At 42.3% G+C, this 24,389-nt stretch overlaps 1 protein-coding gene across 1 annotated transcript; it reads left to right on the top strand.

The window, feature by feature from the left end:
* Positions 1-6,179: 6,179 nt before the first annotated feature.
* On the top strand, positions 6,180-21,658 carry LOC138612851 (transforming growth factor beta-3 proprotein-like). The gene is made up of 7 exons (XM_069686337.1): positions 6,180-6,847; positions 13,007-13,170; positions 16,122-16,251; positions 16,365-16,472; positions 17,032-17,197; positions 17,431-17,584; positions 19,743-21,658. Exons 1-7 carry the CDS (start codon positions 6,502-6,504, stop codon positions 19,899-19,901), a joined length of 1,227 nt encoding a protein of 408 aa, XP_069542438.1. The 5' UTR covers positions 6,180-6,501; the 3' UTR covers positions 19,902-21,658.
* The last annotated feature ends 2,731 nt before the right edge of the window (positions 21,659-24,389 follow it).

The following is a 24,389-nucleotide window of genomic DNA, read 5'->3' as shown; positions in this document are numbered from 1 at the left end:
AAAGATGAGCTGGAGGAGGGCTGTCGTTTTCCTTTCTTATTCTCTTTCCTTCCTAAATACAGCTGAGCGGGAGTAAAAATGGAGCAAACTTCAACCCAAACAGCGTAGAAACAGAGGAAAAGTGAAGTCAGTGAAAAACAATCCCTCCTGGTTTGGTAACATGATTAAAGTGAGCTGAATCATAGCGTGAATCGCTGACAGCCTCTCTCCATCAATCACCCGCACAAACGCTGCCATCAGTAATCACAACAAACATCACGGAGCACAGCAACTCTCTGACTCACACTGAGTGCTAATCAAAGAATGCTAAGCGCGTTTTAGCCTTAGCTTTGACAGTATTTGTCTGGAGTGTGAATCAACATCACCGTCGCTATTTCATATTCATGCAGAGGCCCAATGACACCTCGTCCTCCGCTTTGCAAAAAGGCCTTAACTCAGCAGATCAGCACCCCTTTAGACCCAGATGTAAAGTGAGAAGTCTTCACCTCTGTGACATCAGACCGCCACAGTGTGCCGCCTTATGGGAGCAAGCCGTCACAGAGGCCTGCCAAAGAGCGCGGTGGCCAAAAAGTCGAGAAGAACAAATGACAGAGGTGATTCTTCAGGGGGGAAATAAAAACTACATGTAAATATTTTGGAGGGTTTTTTTCAGCACTTTTTATGTTTAAAGGTATAATCTGGGAGATTTTCATTTAAATAAATGTCTGTTAATTCACTATCTATCGCCTTTGCATTTGCAGTATACGGTATTATTATGGGCTGGGTGTCTGTGGAGACATTCGCAGAAAAAATCACAAGCGGCGCCCAGTTAGTGACTTGTTTTCCATCAGCCAGCAGTGGTTGTCTGCCAGAGAGGGTAGGCGGAGCTAAGCGGCTGCTTTTCCGGTCTCTGCAAGTGTTGCGAGTAAACAGTAATCTACTACGGCTGAACAAACAAAGAAAAGATCGATGACTACAGATACAACTTCAACAATAAATGAAAAACCAAAGAAAAAGAAACAAATTCGATGCCCAGATGAAGGCAAACCGTCTGAAAAGGAAAGCGACCTTTCTTATTCTGTTTCACAGAAAGCTCAATTATCTAGTTTGTCGTCCTGTTTTCAGAACAAACTTTAACACAGCACCAAACGGCAGACAGACAAGATTAGCAGTTAGCTGCTAAAGAAAAGCCTAGCATGCTAAGACCGAATAAGAGTTGGAGGAAGCAAATAAAGATGGACAACTGAACTAAATGACTTACAAACGTGAGGTTGGAAGGAACGGGACTCCAAAGAGATATGGTTGTCATCTGCACACGGGCACCCATTTGCTAACACATTAGCGATGTCAGCTATATGTAACTCACAGCTGGATTAAAGGTCTTCTGCCTCCGAGTAGAAACATGAGAGGCCTGTCCTGAAAAACGGTTTAATATTGATTTGTCAAATTGCTAAAAATGTAACATGAATGCAATTACTTAGCAGATACTTTTTCCAAGAGTGACCATGTCATGAATAAAGTACAGGAAAATGGTACAAGGTAGAACATTGTACCTGACCGTCGTGATGAAGAAGCAGGTGGCCCATAAGGTGACGCTTTCAATTTACCAGTCAATCTATGTTCCAACCCTCACCTATGGTCATGAGCTTTGGGTAGTGACCGAAAGAATGAGGTCGCTTATACGAGCGGCCAAAATGAGTTTCCTCGCAGGGTGGCTGAGCTCGGCCTTAGAGATAGGGTAAAGAGCTCAGACGTCCAGAGGGAGCTCGGATGAGAGGTGCTACACCTGTTGCGGTGATTCGGGTGTCTGATTAGGATGCCTTCTCCGGGCACGTCCAACTGGGAGGTGACCCCGGGGCAGAACCAAAGCCCGCTTGAGGGATTATATATCCCACCTGGCCTGGGAACGCATTGGGATCCGCAAGGAGGAGCAGGAAAATGTTGATAGGGAGAGGGACGTGTGGGCTAACTTCCATAGGCTTGGATGGATGGATAGAACTTTGTGTAACAAATAACTGGAGAATGTTAATTCGGGCTAAAGCTTGCTAATATTAGCTAACATTTAGCAATCATGCCCTTCTGATCATAGGAGACCACATAAAACTGTAGGAGCAACACCCTGAGTTAATGTTTCAATGGATGATTGCTATTTCTTTAAAGAGGTATATCACTTTAGGATTTTGGTAATCAGAGGTAAGTAAGTGATAGCATGGCATGGTTCAAAGTTCCGTTCAGACTTCAGAAGAGTCGAAAAAGAAGTTTAAGACCAGCAACCATCAAGATGAGTCTCCAAAGTGCAGGTGCAGCCAGCTGTCAAGAGGAAGAGGAGCAACATAGTCATGCAGTCTGCTCCCCCTTCCCTGTAGGATCACATCAGGGTCCTGCTGCAACAAGGAGCCAGAGTAGTGAACGGAGAAGCTGAGTGAGGTTGGAAAAATTTGAGAAGAAAGTTCGCCAGTTTGAATCAATGGCTAGCCAGGAACACAATCTGGACATTCACATTCTTCAAATGTTAATACCTGCCTCGAACCGAGCACACCTCTGGGATCATTCCTTTGCAGATACGTCACGACTTTAAGCGACTGCAGCAGCATAAAGACGCACACCTCCGACACAACAATGACGGAGTGACAGAAAAGCTTCTGCTGACTCCATGTGATCTCACTTGAAGTCATCGTCTAGCCGCTGCCGTTCCTACATACATGTATTAACACAGCTGATGACTAACACAGATGGTGCACAATCGTATGAGTCATTTGGGCTGTATGGCCGTGACATACACACATCATTGTCTCCGCTGGTGTGGCTTTTAGGGGTCTCCTGTTGGCATTCCTATCCCACTCACTGCGAAAGAATGACTCACAGGCTTGTTACCCCGAGACGGAGCAGACTTTACTGGGCTGGCCGCTCACTCTGCTGTAGTAGGGAAATCTGGCAGGACGCTGCTTAGTATTTGGGGTTCGTCTGACTCCGTCTAGACGGTCTTAAGCAGTCTGACTGTGTGTGCGTGAACGTCTGGGCTCTTTGGGAAGTCTGTCTTCTCCGCAGGATCGTGATACCATCTTTAAAAACTATTGTATGTTTCGTCATAGTTGCTGGGTCATTGGAAGATTGAACAGTTGTAGTAACTACCGTGGAGTCCAGTCAGCAGGAATGTAACCTACATTACAGGGGAAAAAAGAGGACATTTTCCCCCGTGTGCGGCTCCCAGCATGTGTTTTTGTTTTCATCCTCCGATCTGCAGCTGCATTCCTTTTCCGTGTGTTGTGCGAGACGGAGAGATTGCCGGAGAGTGACTCACTAAAACCTGACCCGGCGGTGAGGTCATCACTGGAGGACGCTCGGAGTAAAAGTGAACTCCGCTGCTGATGTCTGGGATCATGTCTAGGAATCCCCAGACAGTTTGGAATAGTACGGTGTGTGAATGTGTGTGTGTGTGTGGGATGACATAATTTCTGTGCACCAGACAGAGTCAATGTGATGGTGCGTGTGTGTGTGTGTGTGTGTGTGCGGCCTCCTGATTATAACCCACAATCCCATTACAGAATCTCTCCACTCAAACTTGATAAGACAAACGGAAATAGAAGCTCAGCCCAGATGTTTTACATTTCTTACACAAGCAGAGAGGAAGATCTACAACGATGATGATGAAAGGGAAGAGTTCATATCTTAGTTGTCTTATTTACAGCAGGTCAGCTTCTGACCTACATTCACTCATTAGTCTGTTTATTTAACAATTATGTTGCATGTAATCAGAAATCTAGTTCACTCCACATTTTAAGAAGTTCTGCACTCTTGAATGTAGGGCACTTTTAGTGCAGTTTAACACTACTGAAAGCTACAACCTCCATTATAACCAAAGGTACATTATGGCCTGTAAATATGACAAAAGATGTTGTATTGTATTGTATTAAAAAGAGGCCTCTGATTGGACATCTTTATATATCATGATCCTCCTAAAATGTGAAAGACCTGTATCAGCACACAGACACACACAGCAGACATTGTTTGTTAAGCAGCATCACCTGCTGGCTTAAATGGAGAACTGCCAACATCCCAGTAGCTGCCCAAGGATAAGACAGAAGCGTCAGCAACACAGATACATAAAGGTACTTCTTTATGCCATCAAAACAACCAGATGTTGACTTTATTGTTTGGTAGAAACTGCGATAATGTAACTATTGTAAGGAAGTTATAGGTAAAGGTGTGTTTGTAGAGTTCTGCTGCATCCTCAAGAAGAAGCGTAACAAAACAAAACTGTTAAACGGCGAAATAACTTTATGATGAGACACATTTTTCCTTCACTCTTCCCTGAAAGCGTTTTCGAACCTTTGAGATAAGCTGCCGTGCAATGCAGCAAAGTATGCAGGGAAAGACTGTGGGAAAGTGGCTGAGGGATACCAGGGACCTGCGTGATTGTCCCAGAATAGTTTTACAATGGCTCAAGCACCCATTTAGGGTTTGGACGGCTCACACGTCACTGAGCCAAAGTTGTGAATGAAGACGTTTTGGTGAGAGACCAAAAGACATCACTGGAAACCAAGGTCAGCAACAATGTTATGGTGGGTGAAGGATTGAAGACAACGGATACAGAGGAGCGTTTGTTCGCCTGCTTTAAACAGCACAAATAAGCTTTATGATATTTACAGTTAAATGCTCTATTTCATCCAACTGTATATGAAAGAGTGAAGAGACTAAAAGAGGGAGGAAAGACATACGTTCACACAAAAATATCACGGCAAGATGAGGAAGATGATCTTTAATATTCATCTCTAACTACAGCATACTAGTTGGCACGCACGGGCACCTGAGCATTAGATCCAAAAGCCAAATATTTACCAAGTTTGGACATTCTATGAAATCATTCTCGCTATGCAAACTGGTGGGCTAAAGAAACATAGTGAAATACCAGACCCCATGTTTGGCGACGGGGGCCTCCCGAGGTTGCGTGAGCTTTGACCTAAAATAGGTCTGAGAATGTGGATATGCTCTATGAATAGAGATAAAACAGACCCTGGAAAGGAGGGGGGAAAAATCAAAAAGATAAAATAACTCAGGGGCCTGCAAATAAACCTTCAGACATCCGTGCAGAGAAATGGGTTTCGTGTTGTGATGGTGGTTTGCAGAGGGCATGGGAAAAATCTGCGCTGACAGGGAAGAAACTTTGCTGCTTTTGAACTGTAATGCGATCATGTCGCAAAGAACGTCAAGTCTGAAAGGATCTGTGTGATTTAAGAGCAGCTTCTGACAGCACGATATGAATTTTGTGGCTTTTTCCGAGAAGAGCTCGAGCACAAAAAGAGCAGAGAAAACAGACCTGATTGCTATTTATCATGAATTATCTTGATGGAATATGTATGTTATTGTAGTTTTAATGGTTGCTATAAGAAACATAGCTCATTTCTGACCATTTTAAGGGTTAGTTTAAAAGTTTGAGAGAGCAGGATGTACAAATGTACTCATTGTGTTTCAAATCATAGACTTAGTTTTGCCTGTTGTGTTTAAACTGCTCTTAAAGCAGCCAATGAGAGGGCAATCACAAGAAGCGCTTTTATGTTCTGAAGAAAATAAACATCTTAAAAACATTAATGTGCAATAAAATAGCACTGTAATAAAATATAATGGAGGGAAAGAAGAATGCGTTTAGATAAAGCAGGCACGCGCGATTACAACCACCTGCCGCTAGAGGGCGCGCGACCCAGGCCACAGTCATGTCAACAGAACGGCAGACAACGGGAAGAAACATCAACTGACGCCTCTATAAGACTGTAACATCTCAAGAGAATATTAAAAACATTAAAACAAAAACTTTAAAAGGACCATAAAACGTATCATAACTCCATGTCAGATGCCGTAACAAATAAAAAACTGTCGAGAAGACTAAATCTAAGACGTTCATATAAAAGCTCGTACTTTTGATGTGGTCAAATAAAACGACAGGCTGTTCTACATGTGTACTGAGTCACAGGGTCTGTCTGTCTGCGGGGTCGCACTGAGCCCTGTTATGATTCGGACTCTCCCGGGTGTCTGCGGTCCCTCCTCCATCAAACGTCAGAAACTTGCGGTATAAAAAACATGCGAGTCCACACCGAGCGCTCAAAAGTCGCGTTCAGCTCGTTAACCTGCCAGCCTGCGGTCCGCCTCCTCACAGACACACAGCGGCACTACTTTTTAATGACACAGAGAGGACAGGAGAAACACGCCGAGCTGTTCAATCTCCCGGATTTGAGCACGAGAATGCAAAAGAAAAGTCAGATTGTCTCCACAGATATATTCGTGCCGGATAAATGTCATATATGCGGGACTTGCATTTGAGTAATGTCGAATGGGCGAACACAAACTTGGATTTCTGCTGATAACGAAAGGGACTGCTACAAGAACACGAGCGTAGAGAGGTTTCCATCATTACATCGAGAGGAAGAAAACAGAAACAGCAGCAGTTTGTTTTGAAGGCTACACACTGACACTGACCCGGGCAGTCCACTTCTCCAACCACCGCGCGCACCAGATGCAGACAGAAAGATGCATTTGGGAAAAGTGATCCTGTTTTTCCTCCTCCTCAACTGCGCGACTTTGAGCTCATCCCTGTCTACCTGTGCCACCGTGGATATCGACCATGTGAAACGGAAGAGGGTCGAGGCGATTCGAGGTCAGATTTTGAGTAAACTCCGGCTGACGACTATCCCGCACTCCCTGGGACCGAATAAGATCCCGTATCAGATCCAAGCGTTGTATAACAGCACCAAGGAGCTGCTGGAGGAGCTGAGGAGGGACCGGCAGCAGAGCTGCGGTCAGGACAACACAGAGACTGAGTACTACGCCAAAGAGATTTACAAATTCAACATGGTCTACGGACCAACAGAAAACAGTGAGTATTACAGTTCTTTAGGCAGATACGTGTCTATCGCTCACTCTTTCTAACGCCAGCGGTGGAAGGGTAAGAAGTGCGCAATTACGCACCGTGCCAAGCCAGACGCAACAGTCCTTAAACTACAGCTAGGGCTCTGTGTCATTGATAAATTTGGGCCACATTCATGATCCCTTCCAGACGTGTTTCAAGCCATAAAGTGCTCAATAAATACTTTATCTGCTTTGTTTTTTTCCACTAAAAGCTCAGTAATGTAATGAAATCAATCTGCTGCTTCTTCACTCGCACATTATACCCCAGCTGACTTGTAGAATAGCTGCGGTACAATCACCCTGGTACGTACACGTGTTAACACAAACTTCAGCTGTCTTCTGACATTCATCATGCTGCACAGTGACGCTCAAACAGGCCACTGAAGTACCAAAACAAACATTTATAAGTCATGTGGGACTTACAAAGAAATATTTACAACCCAATACTTCATTAGGGTCTGTAAAACACACAGAAGCGTCACAGCTCTGTTATGTTTGGTGAACTTGCTCTGCACTTTGTTACTGTAGTGCTCACCAACCTGTTTCACCAGTGATCCAGGAAAGTCTCTCTCCTTCACCTCCTCTCTTCCTCCTCTTGTTGTTTTTTTTTTTTCTTCCATCGAGCCTGTCCTTCTCCCCAGATGTTCCCACTTCCTCTCCAGTCAGGCTGAAATGAGAGGGACATCTGCCCAGACGCACGGGGATGCCTTTAGGACACAGAGTAGGAAAAGTTAACTGAGGTGGACAGGAACAGTTAGATGATGGAAGGACCTCAGCGTTGGTCTGGATAGAGGGATTAAGAAGGAGATTAAGGCCAGTGAAGTAGACACACGGGTGGCCCAGGAGCATGACATCACTTACAGGTCCCCTCCAGTTTAACTTTGTTTAATTGAGTGTGATACTGAGCCCAAAACTGCCCCTTAAACCTGAATCGTTCCACTGTGCCGTCCGTTCACTGCCACTAGGTGACATTAGGTAACATTTTACTGCTTTGCTGATAACAAGATTTCATCTGTTTGTGAAATCTGTGATCAAGTTATCAGTAGAAAGGCCTCCAAGTGATTTGTGTTAAACCTTCTTCTATAGAAGTATCAGCTCTGAAGTGGAAGTGGAAAAGCTCTGCAGAGAGGGACATGTGTCAGCACTTGAGGGAGATTCATACAGCATGTGCTTCGACTGAGTCTGGATTACTTAAAAAGTAGAATTGGATAAACGTTGTGCGTGTGGAGGAGCCAAAGAGGGCCTCATGGTCCAGAGCAAAGCCAAGACCATTGCATCACAGTCCCTTTGAAATCAACAGGTGTTTTTCAAAAGACCTATTTTCCTCTGAAAACGTTCTGTTTTGAATCTTGCAAAACGGTTTCGACAAAGACGGCAGGCAGTAGGTGCCACGAGTTTGTGTGCTGGATTCAGAGATTTGCTTTGGATTTAAAGACAGATTTACATACGTGTACTTTTATCTTCAAAGCAGAGTGAAGTCCACTATTTTTTTTATCTTATGGTTTTTGTGCCAAAATTGGATGTGATTAGCAGAAAGGAAAGGGAACATGGCAGAAAGTGGAGTGTGGGTGCCCTCTGCAGCGTCTCTACTTCTCAGGTACTTAAAATGTCGACACGCTAATAATATTCTTAAACATTTACTATTTTAATCCTAAATTTGTGGCACTGGCATGGCAGAGTGTTTTTAATGTGTCCAAGGTGATCTCATACTTGGAAGTAAGCATTTTCAAATACCCTGTACGTCCACATGCGTACGCTGAGCCGGCTCACCGAGGCTGCTTAATGTGAATAACACATGTGGAAGCAGGCGAGATGAACAGTTTTATACTATAGAACTGTGCTGAGCTCGTATTGTGCTCTGTCAGGGACGACAGCGCTTTCCTGCTACAGTTTAAAGACAATAAAGTGACACAAACTACCAGCACGTTAACACATTACAAATCCATCCACCCATTATCTATATGGCTTATAATGTTCAGGGTCGCGGGGGGCTGGAGCCTATGCCTGCTGTCATTGGGGGAGAGGCGGGGTCCACCCTGGACTGATTATATTAGAGATACAATATAGAAATGATGTGGCTTTCTTAATATTCTGTATTTTTATCGTGTTTGCTACTTCATCCAGGAAGTAATTCAGATTTTAAAGTAGTTTTGTAGCCCCACATGACACTTTGAGTTGCAGGTGAAACTTTATACACACATTTTCTCGAGTGCTGCTTTCAGTCAGTCAACAGAGCAAAGTCGTCCAAAACAAATTATGCACTTTATATATTTAATAAATGTCTTTTTCTCTCATTTGTCAAATCCAATGGCCATATATATAGATGAACGACGCGTCTCCATCTGCTCTCATTGTACTAAAGTGATGCTAAAATAGCCCCCGCGATAGGCGCTGCCATCTTGCACTGGTGACGTCATTTGGAGCCAGAGCTGCGCAGTAGAGATCGGCGGGTGGAGCGGCAGTAGCCACTTGCGCTAACCAAAAACACTCTTAACTTACCGGGGGGAAAAAAAGAGCAAAGATCCCAGCTTCTTTGAAACTTCAATGACTGTAGTCTCCTCTCGCCCTTCCTCCTCTACTCTGCTTATCCTGAACAGATTGGCTGCAGGAGCCAGATTGGTCAACAGAGCTGTCAATCATCCTTTTTACATTATCAAATAACTAATTAAAAATAGACCAGTCAGAAAAATAAACACTTGGACGTAAATCAGCATGATAAGAACTAACTATAATGACAGAAACCCTGTTTGTACCATGTATTTTGATTGACTTATGTCCCATCTGTTAACATGGAGGAGGCGGGTTTTATGACCTATACTGCAGCCAGTCAGCAGGGGGCGCTCGACATGTTTTGGCTTAGCTTTTAAGGAGCTGTCATGTTGTCCATCTTTTTATACAGTCTATGGTCAAAAAAGTTGCCTGAAATGGACTTATAGAGACTGATCCTAAACTCCTTCCAGAGTATTTCCTCCTCTTGTCTTCTTCTTGTCTTGTGAGAACGCTGTATTTCAAGGTTTAGAGAGGTTTAGGGAAACATCATGATTTGGGTTGAAATAACTCCCCTAAGGTCAGCGAGCTTTGTTATCATGGTTAAGATTAGAGAACGGCTCTAAGCTGTCTGTGTTAGGCCATTGTTTTGTGGATCTATCCATCCTTCCACCTCGACCTCCACTTAAACTTTGACCCCTTTACTACACCATCAAATTACTTTGCTGTTGTAAAACTACTGCGGCCACTAGAGGGCTTTACCACTACAATGTAATTACGGGGTATCTCTTGAAATGAGTGATGATTTGGTTCTTCTCACGGGGACATTATACATGAGACAATTACACAACGGGGCCAAAAACTGACTCGACCTCTTCAGCAGCAGATTAGTGTTTGTAATAGTCTGTGTGCCTCACATGTGACTTGCTTTTGCTTTTAAAGGTGCAAAGGACAGACACTTATCTGCCATGCTTGTAGGCTGCTTTTGCAACTTTCTGACAAAGTGTGGCTAGCTCTCCCCTCGCTGTTTTTTAATCTTTGTGCGAAACTAAGCTAATCTACGGTAAGCTAATTTGCTGCTTTCTTTAGCTTCATCATACAGCACAGACAAGACAGTGATAATGTTCTTATCTACCTCTAAACATGGAAGCAAATAAGACCCAGGATATTCCTTTAAGATAGCAACAGTAGACTGTGCGTATATGAAGACACAGCCACCTCAGGGTGTTGTCCCCTGTGGTACACCAGCAACAGCAGCCTGTCTTTATGTAATACAGTTCTGACTCTGACCCAGTGACTTCACTCTCTTTCCCTCTGTTAATGTAGGCAAACACAGACGCTCTTTTTGACGACCTTTGAAGTTAAACTGTTGACCTTTGGTGGATGTGAGGCGGCTCTGTGAACCGACACGAATCTGTGACAGGAGAAAATGAAGCAGAAAGCTCCTGGAAGGCTGGCAAACGACTGCGCTGAGAGGCCGGTCAGCAAACATCAGAAAGATTTCCTTTTATAGCATGGCACGCATACAGAACCTGGCATATGTCAATGACTGACGACGGGTTGTGGAGAGTCATCACGGTCAGCGAGGAGACCGGGTCCAAAAAGTTGTCAGTGGCACTGAGGATAGCCGGGTTTTTGATACACAGATACCAGCGAGGTGAAGTCATATTAGCCTCAATAATGTTGCTTTTTCAATTACAGCGTTTTCATCTCCTCCAAATATAGACAAAGCGTGTTGGAGAAACAGCGAGGAATTCTGATAAGGCAGGAAAACACACCAATCATTCACTGAGGGCTGATAAACAAAGTGCCAACCATTCAAGAATCAGCAGAATAAGGATCATGTTTTAGCTGTGAATGGGTTTATAAGTATTTATGCAGCACCTTTCATGTAGACATGCAGCCCAGAGTGCTTCACTAGGAACAAATGGGCAGAAAACAAGAGCAGAAACTGACAATAGATACAGTATAGCAGACTAAAGATCAGTAATATGTTAAATAAGACTAAATAAATACCAGACAGAGCTAATGTAAAAAACAATAATAAAAACATGACCAAGGCTATACAATTATAATTACTTAAAATATAGGTCTTGTTTAAATAAAAAAAGTTTAATGTAAATGCATGTCATTGTTTTTATATTAAAGTTTAACAAGCCCAAAGCAGTATGATTAGTCAACACTGGAAGAAAGTACCCACCGCGTCAGCATCTGGTGAAATTGATACATTAGCTGCTAACTCGGTTAAAGAACTGTTCTTATCTGGAACAGACTAAAATTGTGATTGTAATTATATTGTGGTATAATTGGAGACAGGCAAAAACAGTGAATGGAATTTATAAGAACTGAAAGAAGTCATCAATAAATCTGTTTGTTAATTGAGAGAAGAATATTTGGAAACTATCAACAAACTCAAGTTTTCAAGTTTTAGCTTGTTGATTCGAAGGATTTGCTTGTTTTTTTTGGGTCTCATTCCAAATGCTTAATTTTTGGTTTTAGAGTATTAATCAGACGAAACCAAATATGTGGAGAGAAAATAATTAACAGATTAACTGATAATGAAAATGATCAGTGGTTGCAGGCCTAACACCTTGTATTGAGCCATGAGCTACTACCTTATAAAGGAGACATTTGTTCTGTAGAGTAGAAGAATGTTAAAAGAAGAAATATCAAATGTCTTTTTTTGCATTCGTAATAATAATTCATGAAGCTGCTTTAGTTTTAGGCCGGAGATATACTTTCTTTTTAACCTTGCGTCCGTGTACACTGTCTGCGCCATGAATGTAATTCTTCACATACTTGTCTAGGCACTACGCGTGTTACTGGAGGATACCTCTAGAGGGCACACCAGAGAGCTCAGCTCAACTACTGCATGTTCGGGATGTAAACAACGGACATGGTGACACTCAAGGAGGTTACTATTATGTTGATTCTGTGGCAAAGACACATCATACATATGTGGATAATTGTGGACTTGGTTTATCAGCTTTAAACTTTCTTCCCTTGTTGTCTCTGCTGCTGTGTTGATCCTTGTCCCCTCTGTCTCTACACTGCCCCTACTGTTGAAGTGCATACTGCATCTCACGTACGTGCAGCGTTAATTTTTGAGGATGTGCACAGCCAACACGCAAACACATAGTTAAAAGCAGGTATATCTCCAGCTTTAGAGTCCTGGCGGCCTCTTCCTAAGACCCGCAACTTTTTGTTAGGTACTCCAGTTATAGGTACCCGGCAGAACCTCGGTCAACTTTTCCCTTTCCTGTTTTACTTAGTTTGCCAAATATGCTCTGTGAAACCTCTTCACTCTGAAAGGGAAAAAACATTTTTTAAATTGTTAAAAGGACATGCTGGCGGACCTGTAAAGATACTCTGACTGTGTGGAACGTGTTACATATCAGGCAGAGCAGGAGCAATGTTGACTGCTCCTGTCTAATTGGTTTCCACATCTTGAATGTATCCATCCACCGCATAATGTAGTCCTGTACTGAGTCTAAGAAGCAAATATTTTCCCAGCTGAATGGAACCTACAAGCTGTTAGGTCTGCTGGTCGGACGCACACTGCTTGTACTGCATCGGATCCTGATAAGAATTTTAAACTCTGTTCTCTCTCAAAACTTTTATTGTTTTCTCTCTCTTCCAGACGATCTGCTCTACTGCCCAAAAGGCATCACCTCTAAAGTTTTCCGCTTCAACGTCTCCGCCATGGAAAGGAACTCGACCAACCTCTTCAGAGCAGAGTTTCGTGCTCTGAGGGTGCCAAACCCGAGCGCCAAGAGGAATGAACAGCGGATTGAGCTCTACCAGGTGCGTAAAGGTACCGTTTCCTTGTCCTTCTACCAAGATTAAAGGCAGAACTCTCAGCCAAGGCAGCGAGGGGCTTTAACGTCTCCTTTCTTTAATATATTTTAAGTTATTAAATATTTCTATTCAACTCTGTCAGAAACGTATCTTACGTAAGGTGGTTAGTTGTTCTCTACCACATGATTTCAAGCCCTAATTGACAAAGAGGGCCAACAATAATCAGATTGTGGTTGCAGGCGTGGATCAAAGCCAGACCAAAAGCCAAAGAAGCTCAACAGGCTTGCAGATTGTTTTCAGAACCAGGGCAGAGGTAGTGCAGCGCTGGCAGCCCACATCTAATATGCTCCTCATTTTGGTTATGTATTGTACATTTAGTTACCAAAACAGCAGGCAAAGTTTAACCAGCTGTTAAAAAAGTTTCTGTCCTCTTTAGAATTTATATTATTTTACAAAAAATGTCCCCATGCTTCCTTTAAATGTCCAATGCACTATTATTGTGAACATTTTAACAAAGGCCCTTTTGGTCTAAGTCAGAATCCGACATGGTGGTAGCATTAATGGGCATAGAGAATAACCATATAGATTATATCATTTATAGAGGTCAATCTTCCAGCCAATGCTCTGGTGTCGTTTGTAGGTCATATCGAGCCATGAGTAATAAACTGGAACTGTTTCGTAACAGATCTGCACGGTAGGTTATAAAAAGTGATTAGATCCTTCTGTTAGCATCGACCAAAGAAATCTGACAATTGTTAAATAAATTCACAGCAATTGCACCAACGCACACAAGAGCGTCATACAGTAGTAAGATGCTCTGAGAAATGAATAACATTGTTCAAACTTTAATTAAAATGCACAAGAAGCATAAATATGTACTGTTTTACTGTTTTAACATATGAGACAGGTCAGGAGCTAGACTTAGCATTAGCTACACTTTTATACATGAACTTGGAGTTCCCACCGATCACACAGATCAAAATGTCCAAATATGATTACTTTATATATCGTTAAAGAATAACAAGGCTAGGGGTGTGAACGGGGTTGATTGTAGTGACAATTAATTAGCCTTTAGCTTATTGTTTTGGTCTTATAGCACACACATTTACTGTATGATTGAACACTACTACTCTAACAAGCAGTTTTCAGCAAACAAGCTCTGATTAAAGCTCCTTTGCGGAACTTTTGGTTTGTGTTGTTTTTGGCGACCCCTGTGGACAAAGCACTAAGCCTTCTCTCTTTGCTCATCTTGTCTTGTTCATGTGTAAAAAGAGTCTTTTAACAGAAAAACTCCTCCTGCTTTCCTTTAACATTTAAACGCAGCCCTCGCTCTGAATCTTTGCTGTGGAAAATATAGAAAAAAGGCTGATTTAGCAGCGCAGAGTTAATCGTCTCGTCTGACACCTACCCCCTGGCAGCGGTTACAGGCAGTCTTATTACTGATGGTCCTGTCTGCTTTTACAGGTCATATAGAGGCATCAGTGTTAATTTCATTCCATTTAATAACCAGAAAAAACTCCTCACAGTAGCTTCAAGTTTACCCTACCTGGCCAAACAACTCAACATTTACCGTACACAACAGACAAGACAACTGGGTAGATAGCAAAGAAAGTAGAGCAGCCTGCAACCACCTGGACTTAGATGTATCATGTAGACACAAACATGACTTCAAATAAATGCTTATGTTGCTCCATGTCTGCTGAATGTGTCCTTTTACAAACACTTATACTGAATGTCAAGCTGTAAGTCTGTCAAGAGGAAATTTAAAAGCCCAACAGGTGGTGTGCGTTAAGCTAATTAGCCCTCTTCTCAGGTTTAACATGCGTGGACTACATTAACCAATCAGAAAGATCAAAGGCAAAAACTGTCCCGCCCTAACAAGTGCAACAAAGCTTACAAGTGGGTGATGAGAAGTCAATCATGTGTTTTATGGGTGAACAGGTCCTTTTAAATATTCTGAATTAAAAAGACTCATCTACTTACCCTTGTTATGTCATTTACCCAGCACTACTGGAAAATATCAATAATTAAGAAAACGAACAATAAAATAGACTTCTTTTTCCAAGCTGAGTCACATTTTGTAATGTTGGTTGGTCGGTGAGTCCACCCCTTCTGTCTAGACAGAAACCTTTTTTTAAAGATTATTTTTAGAGCCATTTGCCTTTATTAGATGAAGAGAGACAGGAAATATGGGGAGGAGAGAGTGAGGATGACATGCAGCAAAGGGTAGAGGACATGCGCTCCACCAATTGAGCCAAACGGCTGCCCCTGGACAGAAATATTTGAATATTGCCATTAAATTTTAAATCTCAACATCTATTAAATTGCAAAATTTGGTACACACATTCAAGATTCCCCAATTTTCATAGCTTCTCATCTTGTGCCACCAGCAGGTGTATGATCAAATACCTGCAAAACTACTGACATTTCCATTAATCGAAGCTGTTTTTAGTGTTTAGTGCAAATAAGATAATGTTAGCATGCTAACTTGCAAACTGTAGATGGTGAAAATAGTGAACATTATACCTGCTAAAGATCAGCATTTGAGCATTTTTCTTATGAGCATGTTAGCAAAATAACATTAGCAGTTAGCACAAAGCATAGCTGTGTCCATGTACAGCTTGACAACACTTCTAGCTATTGTTTAGACTTGTTTAGTCACCTTATTGAGTCTCATTTTACTGTTATGCTACAATTCTATTTATTTTGTCTCTACATCTTCAGTTTGCATGCACTAGTAATGACATCATATAGCTTATAGCATGATATATTACAATTGATCTCTTATTGGATAATAACAAAACGCATCAATTTGACATATTACAGCTTCTTCTTGCATCAACGTCCTGTCAGGTGTCTGCTCTTATCGTCCTGTCAGGTGTCTGCTCTTATCTGTAAATTATTTTGTTTATACTGTTTCAGCTTTACATCTATTTTTGTCTGTAATGACTTTTCAGATCGTGAGGCCAAACGAACACATTAGGAAACAACGCTACATCGCAGCCAAGAACGTGTTGACCAAAGGAACTCCAGAGTGGGTCTCCTTCGATGTGACTGACACAGTGCGAGAATGGCTTTTGAACAGAGGTGAGGTCGCTTCATTTGTTGTGTCATTAATCCTGAAAGTCATCCCACGTTTGGACTCAGGAACATGACCTGCATTTCTCTAACAAGTTTTCTCTTTCCCTGTTTGCCATCAGGATCTAATCTGGGTTTGGAAATCAGCGTGCACTGTCCCTGCCACACCTTTAACCCAAACGGTGACATCATTGATAATGAGAACGAGGTGCTGGAGGTGAAGTTTAAAGGTGCGCTGTAGACATTTTTTATACACGTTTTTTAATGATCGGTGTTAGTTGCTGTTTGATATAATGCCTGTAACTGTTCATGTCTTCTTACCATCTTATGACCCACCTAAAAGTTTTAATAATGTGGATTTTTTCCATATTTAAATGATCCAGAGTCCAACAATTCCCAAGATTTATTGTTTAAATTTAAAAATGTTTTAATCCCAGATAATTTGAACACTTCTCACGCTGGCTAGTTTGGTAGTAAATGGTTAAATTAGAGCTAGTGTTGATTATTGTCTTTATCCTGAGAGTGAACTGTTGACTGTTGCCTGATTTAACTTTGGCCTCAGAGGACTAACAATAAACTTTTATGAGTTAGAGAAAAAGGCAGTTTTTCCTGTTTTTTCCCTCTTTTCTCTATATTTTTATTTCTGCATTGTGTAACAGAATTACAGGGATGACAGCTTCATAGTCAATAATTTTGCAAATTGTATACTCAGATAAAGTGAAGTTACAAAAGAAAAAAAGCCACTTAATTGTTGGTTTTAAGTGAAAGTCAATTGTGTCTATAATTAAGGCGTGGACGGAGATGAGGAGTACAAGCGCTTGGATCTGGATCACCTGAACAAGAAAAAGGACCAGTTCCGACCACACCTTATCCTCATGATGATCCCACCGCACCGCCTGGAGACTCAGTCATCCCGCCGACGCAAGAGAGCGCTGGACACAAACTACTGCTTCTCGTAAGGGAGACATAAATCATCTTTATGAACTTTTTATTTTAGCCTCGGGTCAAATTCTTCAAATTGATTGTAACATTGTGAAAAGCTTGTGCTAAAGTCTTTTGGAGCTTATAAATGTCATTCATGGTAAATGCATAGCCCCATAAAGGGAAGAGAAGATTCTGAATATTAGGTTCCACATTACAAGAATTATTTGGAAACTAACAGTCTCTTGTTGTGCATCCTCACGGCAGAACCACGGAGGAGAGCTGCTGTGTTCGTAAGCTCCACATTGATTTCAGGCGTGACTTGGACTGGAAGTGGATCCATGAGCCCAGTGGTTACGATGCCAACTACTGCTCCGGGCCCTGCCCTTACCTGAGGAGCTCGGATACAACACACAGCTCGGTAAGAACGATCTAACAGGGATGCAAAACAGGAGAGTTTGTAAGGAATGTTGTATGTTTGAATGTATGAAATTTTGAGTGTCAAAACCTTTATTTCCTGTATTCTTGGTTTATTTTATGCTCCAGTTTGTGATGGAAGTTTCTTTATTTGTAAATGAAAACAAATAATATAATGTCTGGTACTACTGGTGGTATAATGTTGTCCATGCAGAAATCAAATGAAAGAGAGAGACAGCTTTACCTCTTCACTTAAGCTGCTCTCTCTCTGCCTCCTGACAGAATTATCAAAAAATTGATTCACTTATTTCATGTTCAAATTTAATTATATGTTTTGCGGAAATGCAGTTGCATTAGAGTTTTTCTCATGGTGAGTCATAGTGAGTTTTAAAAGAGGCAATAACTATGAAATAAATAACATTTAAACGCACATTAAAACGTACACTGACGGACTGCTGGAGAGAGCGAGAGCGAGGGGGAGAGAGAGAGGGCACATACCGGTACATATGAGAACAGAACTGCGGAATTAAGAGGAAAACTAGTCATGATGATGAAGCCTGATGTAGCTCTGTGTAACTCTCAGGTTTATGAGTGAAGTGTTTGAACTAAACTGCAGCCTGGAGTCTCTGTTAACAGAGCCAAACGGAGTGACAGTGTCAGACAATGTCCGCGTTTAATAATCGGACGGAACATATACGAGTCTGTCCAGTCTTAAAAGCTCGGTTTTCTCTACTGCTCTCATTTTAGAGCACGCCATGTCTACTTTTCCCTAACTCACTTATTTTCTCCCACTGTGTCTCTGTAACTCTCTTGTCGGCTGGCTCTTCAGTCTGTATCTGTATTCTCACACACCCACTGGGTCAGTCGTGATCTGAGTGACAGATTTGATTGGCTGAGTAGCGTCACGTGTGATGATTTACAACGAATTCATTGGTCTGCTTGTTTCTTGGACCCCCAAATCACTACTGCAAAAACAAAAAAGCTGCGCAGGTTAAAATAGATGCACTTGTCAAAACTGTAAATAGGTCCGGGTCCAGAGACAACGGCAGTTGGGTCCGAATCCGGACCAACATTGGGGGACCGCTGCAAGTCCTATAAGTTGCGAGGTGGGGCCTCCATGTATCAGACTTGTTTGTCCAGCACATCCCACAGATGCTCGATTGGATTGAGATCTGGGGAATTTGGAGGCCAAGTCAACACCTTGAACTCGTCGTGTTCCTCAAACCATTCTTGAACCATTCTTGCAGTATGGTAGGGCGCATTATCCTGCTGAAAGAGGCCACTGACATTAGGGAATACCGTTTTCATGAAGGGGTGTATTTGGTCTCCAATAGTGTTTAGGTAGGTGGTCTGTGTCATAGTGACATCCACATGAATGGCAGGACCCAAAGTTTCCCAGCAGAACATTGCCCAAAGCATCACACTGCCTCCGCCGGCTTGCCTTCTTAGTGCATCCTGGTGCCATGTCTTCCCCTTAGTAAGAGACACACAAGCACCCGACCATCCACATGATGTCAAAGAAAACGTGATTCATCGGACCAGGCCACCTTCTTACATTGCTCAGTGGTGACTTTCAGCGACAGACAGGGGTCAGCATGGGCACCCTGACCGGTCTGCGGCTATGCAGCCCCATACGCAACAAACTGCAATGCTGTTCTGGTATAGTGTGTTCTGACAGCTTTCTATCAGAACCAGCATTTTTCAGCAGTTTGAGCTACAGTAGCTCTTCTGTTGGATCGGACCACACGGGCCAGCCTTCACTCCTGACATGCACCAATGAGCCTTGGCCGCGGTTTTCCTTCCTTGTACCACTTTAGGTAGGTCCTGACCACTGCAGACCGGGAACACCCCACAAGAGCTGCAGTTTTGGAGATGCTCTGACTCAGTCTTCTAGTGTTGACAATCTGGCCCTTGTCAAAGTCCCTCAAATACTTGTGCTTGCCCATTTTTCCTGCTTCCAACACATCGATTTTGAGATACACTTGCTGCCTAACATATCCCACCCACTGCCAGGTGCCAATGTAGTGAGATAATCAATGTTATTCACTTTACCTGTCAGTAGTCATAATGTTACGGCTGATCGCTGTATATCATCAGCAAAATAACTAACAATACTATTTGAAAGTGAGTTTGTATCTTTGTCTCCGTTTGCTCTTCAATAGCTGCTGAGCCTGTACAACACTCTGAACCCGGAGGCGTCGGCCTCCCCCTGCTGTGTCCCTCAGGACCTGGAGCCCCTCACTATACTCTACTACTCTGGACGGACCCCCAAAGTGGAGCAGCTCTCCAACATGATCGTCAAGTCCTGCAAGTGTAGCTGAGGAAGACGCGAACGGCGAGGTAGAATGGCAGGATGTTACAAGGTACTGACGAAACCCAGGCTCATTGACTTTTGGACTCTTAGCTGTGACAAATACTTAAACTGACCCTGTAGCCTCACGGCGTCGATCTGAACCACTCTGGAGGTCACACCTTTTTAAGGATGCAGATTTTTCGTTAAAACTTGAGGTCATCTTTTTTTTGTTCTTTTTTGTGTGTTTGTGTTGTACCTTTCCACTCCCTGTCAGTTCTGGATAACAGGTAGTTTTTTTTCATCTTTAAAAGTCCAACCCAAACTGAGCTTTGTCTTGCAATCAAAGTATGATCGTAAAAAACATCTTTTTAGATTTGTGAAGGTGGAAAACACACTCACACAGCTTGGTTGTAGAGAACCCTTTGCATAAATATCTGTAACAAAAACAGCCAGAAGCTGATCGTGGACAATGAATGAAAGAGGCTCCCTTTGTGGTATATTTTCAGCTTCAGAGCTCAACAAATATTCCTCAAAGCTACAGTCTCTTGATTGTCATTAGAGCAGCTTTCCTGTTTCTAGTATTGGGATGTGTAATAGTCACAAATATGGACCATGCTCTCCTTAATGGTCCCTTCAGGCTGGATTTTACCTTGAACTTTCCGTCAGACAGCGGACGCTATCTTCAAACACAAAAGGAGAAAGGACAGACTTGCTGCTGTATCCAAAGCCATAGCTGTGGTCGGGGAAAAGGAGAGCTGAGAGAATGCCTGTCGGATTTGCAATGGAAAGTGAATGAACAGAGAAGTTGAGCCAAGCTTTTTTTTTTTTTTGGCGCGCCAACAGCAATGGCCTTTTTTTTTTTTTTTTACTTTGCGGTGCATCTATTAGAATGGAAGAAGAAGAGGAGGAAGAAGAAGAAGAAAAAGAAGAAGAGGGGACCTGTAAGGAAGTGGAGAACTGTGATGGAAACTAGCCATGAGCACACTGCCATTCACTGGAAGCCCTCATCCCGAACAGATTCAAATTATTCCTGGGACATCAAAGAATATGCTGGAAGAGAACACGTGTTACGCAACAGGTTTTTATGAGATTTCTTTTACATTAGGAGCAGATTTGGTCTGTTATACAACTTTTCATATAGGGATTGTTTTACTAACCGGGACATAAAATTGACCTCGTATTCATGGTGGAAAAACTTTTATTACTTAAAGTTAGGTACTGTTACATTTCCTTGTGATTTAGAAAGAAACTTTTTTTTTTCGTAAATAATCTAGTTTGACCTGTTTGTTTGTGATCCAATATATGTTCGACTTATTGTATTAAAAGGAAAGTTAAATCAGAGCACTTTTACTCCAGGAAATGTAATGTACCCAGTTATTTAAAACGCAGCTGTTTACTTCTCTTTAACCTCACTCCTATCAGCTCACCTGTCACCCTTCACTCCAGCTGACAAAGGATCGCATGTGTAGTCAGGACTCTGGTGTTCCCAAAACACTGCAGCCTTTCATTCCCTCTGCCGTCTCTGTTTGTTTTGGTGCCTTTTTTACAGTGTGAAGCCCTAATGGAGCAGAAAAATGAAGAGGGAGGGAGGGGGGAGTCATAACATGATGGTGGCTGGATGTACAGTTAGACCTCATTTTTTCTTAGTAAGGAGAGCGATTCTGAATCCCTGTACTGTTTGACGTTTACCTAGTCAGAGTCATCTTGCTTTTAGATGACACTACGGTGACCTTTGTGGCAGCAATATTGTTTGACTGACTTGTTGATCGTGATTATTATTAAAAACACAACATGCAAAACCTGCTTGATCCCTTCTTAAATCTCAAGAGCCCTCCGGAGATTGCGTTTCTTATATAATCAGATGTAATAGATCTGTTTAAACATTTAACTCCAAATTAGGAAATGATGTTTTTACCTGCTGGTCGTGTCTGCCACACTGAAATGTCATTTAAAATGCTTTTTTCCTCTAAATGTTTTGGTTCCATACGAACATAATTTTTCTTACTTGAATCTCACCAGTCGCACCTGTTTCCTGCAGACGCTTTTTTTCTAGCGGAGTAATAAATTCTGCTTCTCGTTCTCAGGGATTGGTGCTTAACAGCTTTCCCAGGCAGAAAGCAATTACTCTTATTTTCAGTACATATTAATGTGCAGGCATGTCTTTATCCTCCCTTTTTCATTAAGTGGTTAGCATAAATCACACATAAACCTGAGACATTCATTTTACATTAAGTACCACTTTTAAGGTGTTTATGCTCCTCCAGAACAACACCTGTTTGGTCCTTTTACGCTCCATCAGACGATCACTCCGATGCACTCTCTGACCTTTAACCTTCTTAGAAAGATCAGCAGAGTGTCTCTGCCAAAATAAATGTCGTACACTGTATATCATTATTTTTTCACATCTGCAGCTGAATTATGGTTTATTAGAAGTTCAATCCTTTACACAAAAAGCAGCAACTTGTTGACCAACTTTGAAAGAGAAACATTTGTGATCATATGAATATTTCTAACTGCATTGATGGCTATGTTATTTATGTTCACGTTTTTAATGAAAGGGTTAAACAGCCTGATTCTGCCAAACTCTAACCCAAAGTTTTTATTTTTTTATTAATAAAAGCCAAACTATACATTTCAAAGACTTTATTAAGCCTGGTTTAAGGAGCTGCTGGAATACCAATTTTTGTAGATCAGTCGCACAGATTTGGGGTCGAGTAGGAGGGGGTTTGAGGGGGCGTTGGGTTGAGATAATACGGACTGACAAGTAGCCAGAGAGAATTCCCTTTCTCTGCGTGCCCGTTATTGTCCGCTGTCACTATCAATCAGAGATGAATCCTGATGGCAGCACAAAGACCAGCGGGCATGACGAGGTCTGAAAACAGGGGTCGGGGCTTTAATGGCTTTGCAGACAGCGCTGTGCTAACAAACACTCAGTGCTGGTAAAGAGCAGCCGGGCCCCATGCATGATTGACTTTCAACCTTCGGGAAAAGCCAGCAGGAGTCATCGTCTCTTTGTTACATTTAAGTCCGCCATTTCTACACGCTAGACACCGACTGCTCTGCAACTTCACTCTTTACTGCTTCAAGTTATTAAATGCAACCAAAAGTTGGTGTTGTTTCACTTGGTGGACTCCCAATAGGAGTAAAATAATATATCTGATTCTTCCAAAATATCTTTCCCCATATTTCTTTTCATGGAAGCAGGCTGAGGGGGTTAGCGATAGAGGGGCCTCTCCTAACAGAGGCAGCAGCTTGGCTTGGGTTTTTCTGTTCAGGCAAAGAGTCATTCTGGCCCCCGTAGCGGCTAGCCACATCGCTCTGCTAAACACAGACAGTGAAGCGCTCACAGCGAGAGACAAACATGTCTAACTCTTCTGTATTAAGTTCTTTGAAGGTGTAAAAGGTGAATAGACACAAGCACACTGTGCAGAGTGATAAATAAGAGCAGTTGTGGAATCATATGTAAGATGCAACAAATCTTATTTGAGAATTTGAATAAGGCTGTAAACATAACTTGAGTGTGCTGAGCATGGACTTTATTCTGTTGCAGAAAGATACCCAAGGATTGTTTGAGGATGCAGATAAGAACAACCAAATCCCAAACCTGCGTGAACCTATTTCCAGCTCCCGGCTACTGGATGAGCAAACCATAATCTCATTTGAGTTCGGGGTCCGTTTCTGGGTTGGAGTCTGACTTTCTCAGAACTCGTGCTGGTCCAAGAACTTACCAATGATGAATTGCACGACACGTAAATGCACAGAGGTTTGGAAAACTCTGTCTGCTGCTATTCCCTGAGCAGATTAACAGATGTGGAGGAGGGAGAGAGAAAAAAATCGAGAGGGGGAAGTGAGAGGCAAAGAGGGAAAGTGTGTGTATATGTGTGTGTGTAAGCGAGAGAGAGAGAGAGAGAGAGAGAGAGTCCTCAAAAAGACTATTGCAGCAATAAAATCATCAGGTCACATCAGACCAGTTCTCAGGACCCAGGGTGGAAAGAGTTGTGTAATTCAGCAATGGGAAGAGCACACACACACGCACACACACACACACACACACACACATGCATATACAAGTCAAGCCAGCGGCCATAGTTACTGGAAAAGAGTGAAGGGGTGAACAAATATGTAAACACATATCAACTTCATAGACCTTTATAGCTAAACAAATGAATGGGAGGTCTGGATCAAACTACAGCATTATATTACAACAGAGTGTGTGTTTCCGTGACAGTATTCCAATAATAGAGGGACGGTGTGTGCGCATGTGGAGAGAGGGAGGGAAAATAGAGACTGTGTGAGAAAGAGAGAGGGACGGAGACAGTGTGAGATTATAATTTGCACACTCTTTAAATCAGGATATAACATTATGTGAAATTTATTACGCTGGGAGGAAACGAGCCAAGTTTGCAAATTTGGATTGCATAAAGCACTGCTGGTTTAGTGATACAGAGATGCAGAAAAAAAAAGAAAAAATGGGTTGATTAAACGCCAGCAAGGCAAAACTATGGCCCTTAAAGTG

The sequence above is a fragment of the Semicossyphus pulcher genome, unplaced genomic scaffold (genome assembly GCF_022749685.1).
Source record: "Semicossyphus pulcher isolate SPU_LCO1_2020_fin unplaced genomic scaffold, fSemPul1.0.p SCAF_11, whole genome shotgun sequence".
Classification (NCBI taxonomy): Eukaryota; Metazoa; Chordata; class Actinopteri; order Labriformes; family Labridae; genus Semicossyphus; species Semicossyphus pulcher.
Note: the sequence above shows the minus strand (reverse complement) of the source record. Positions and strands in the feature narration are given on the sequence as shown.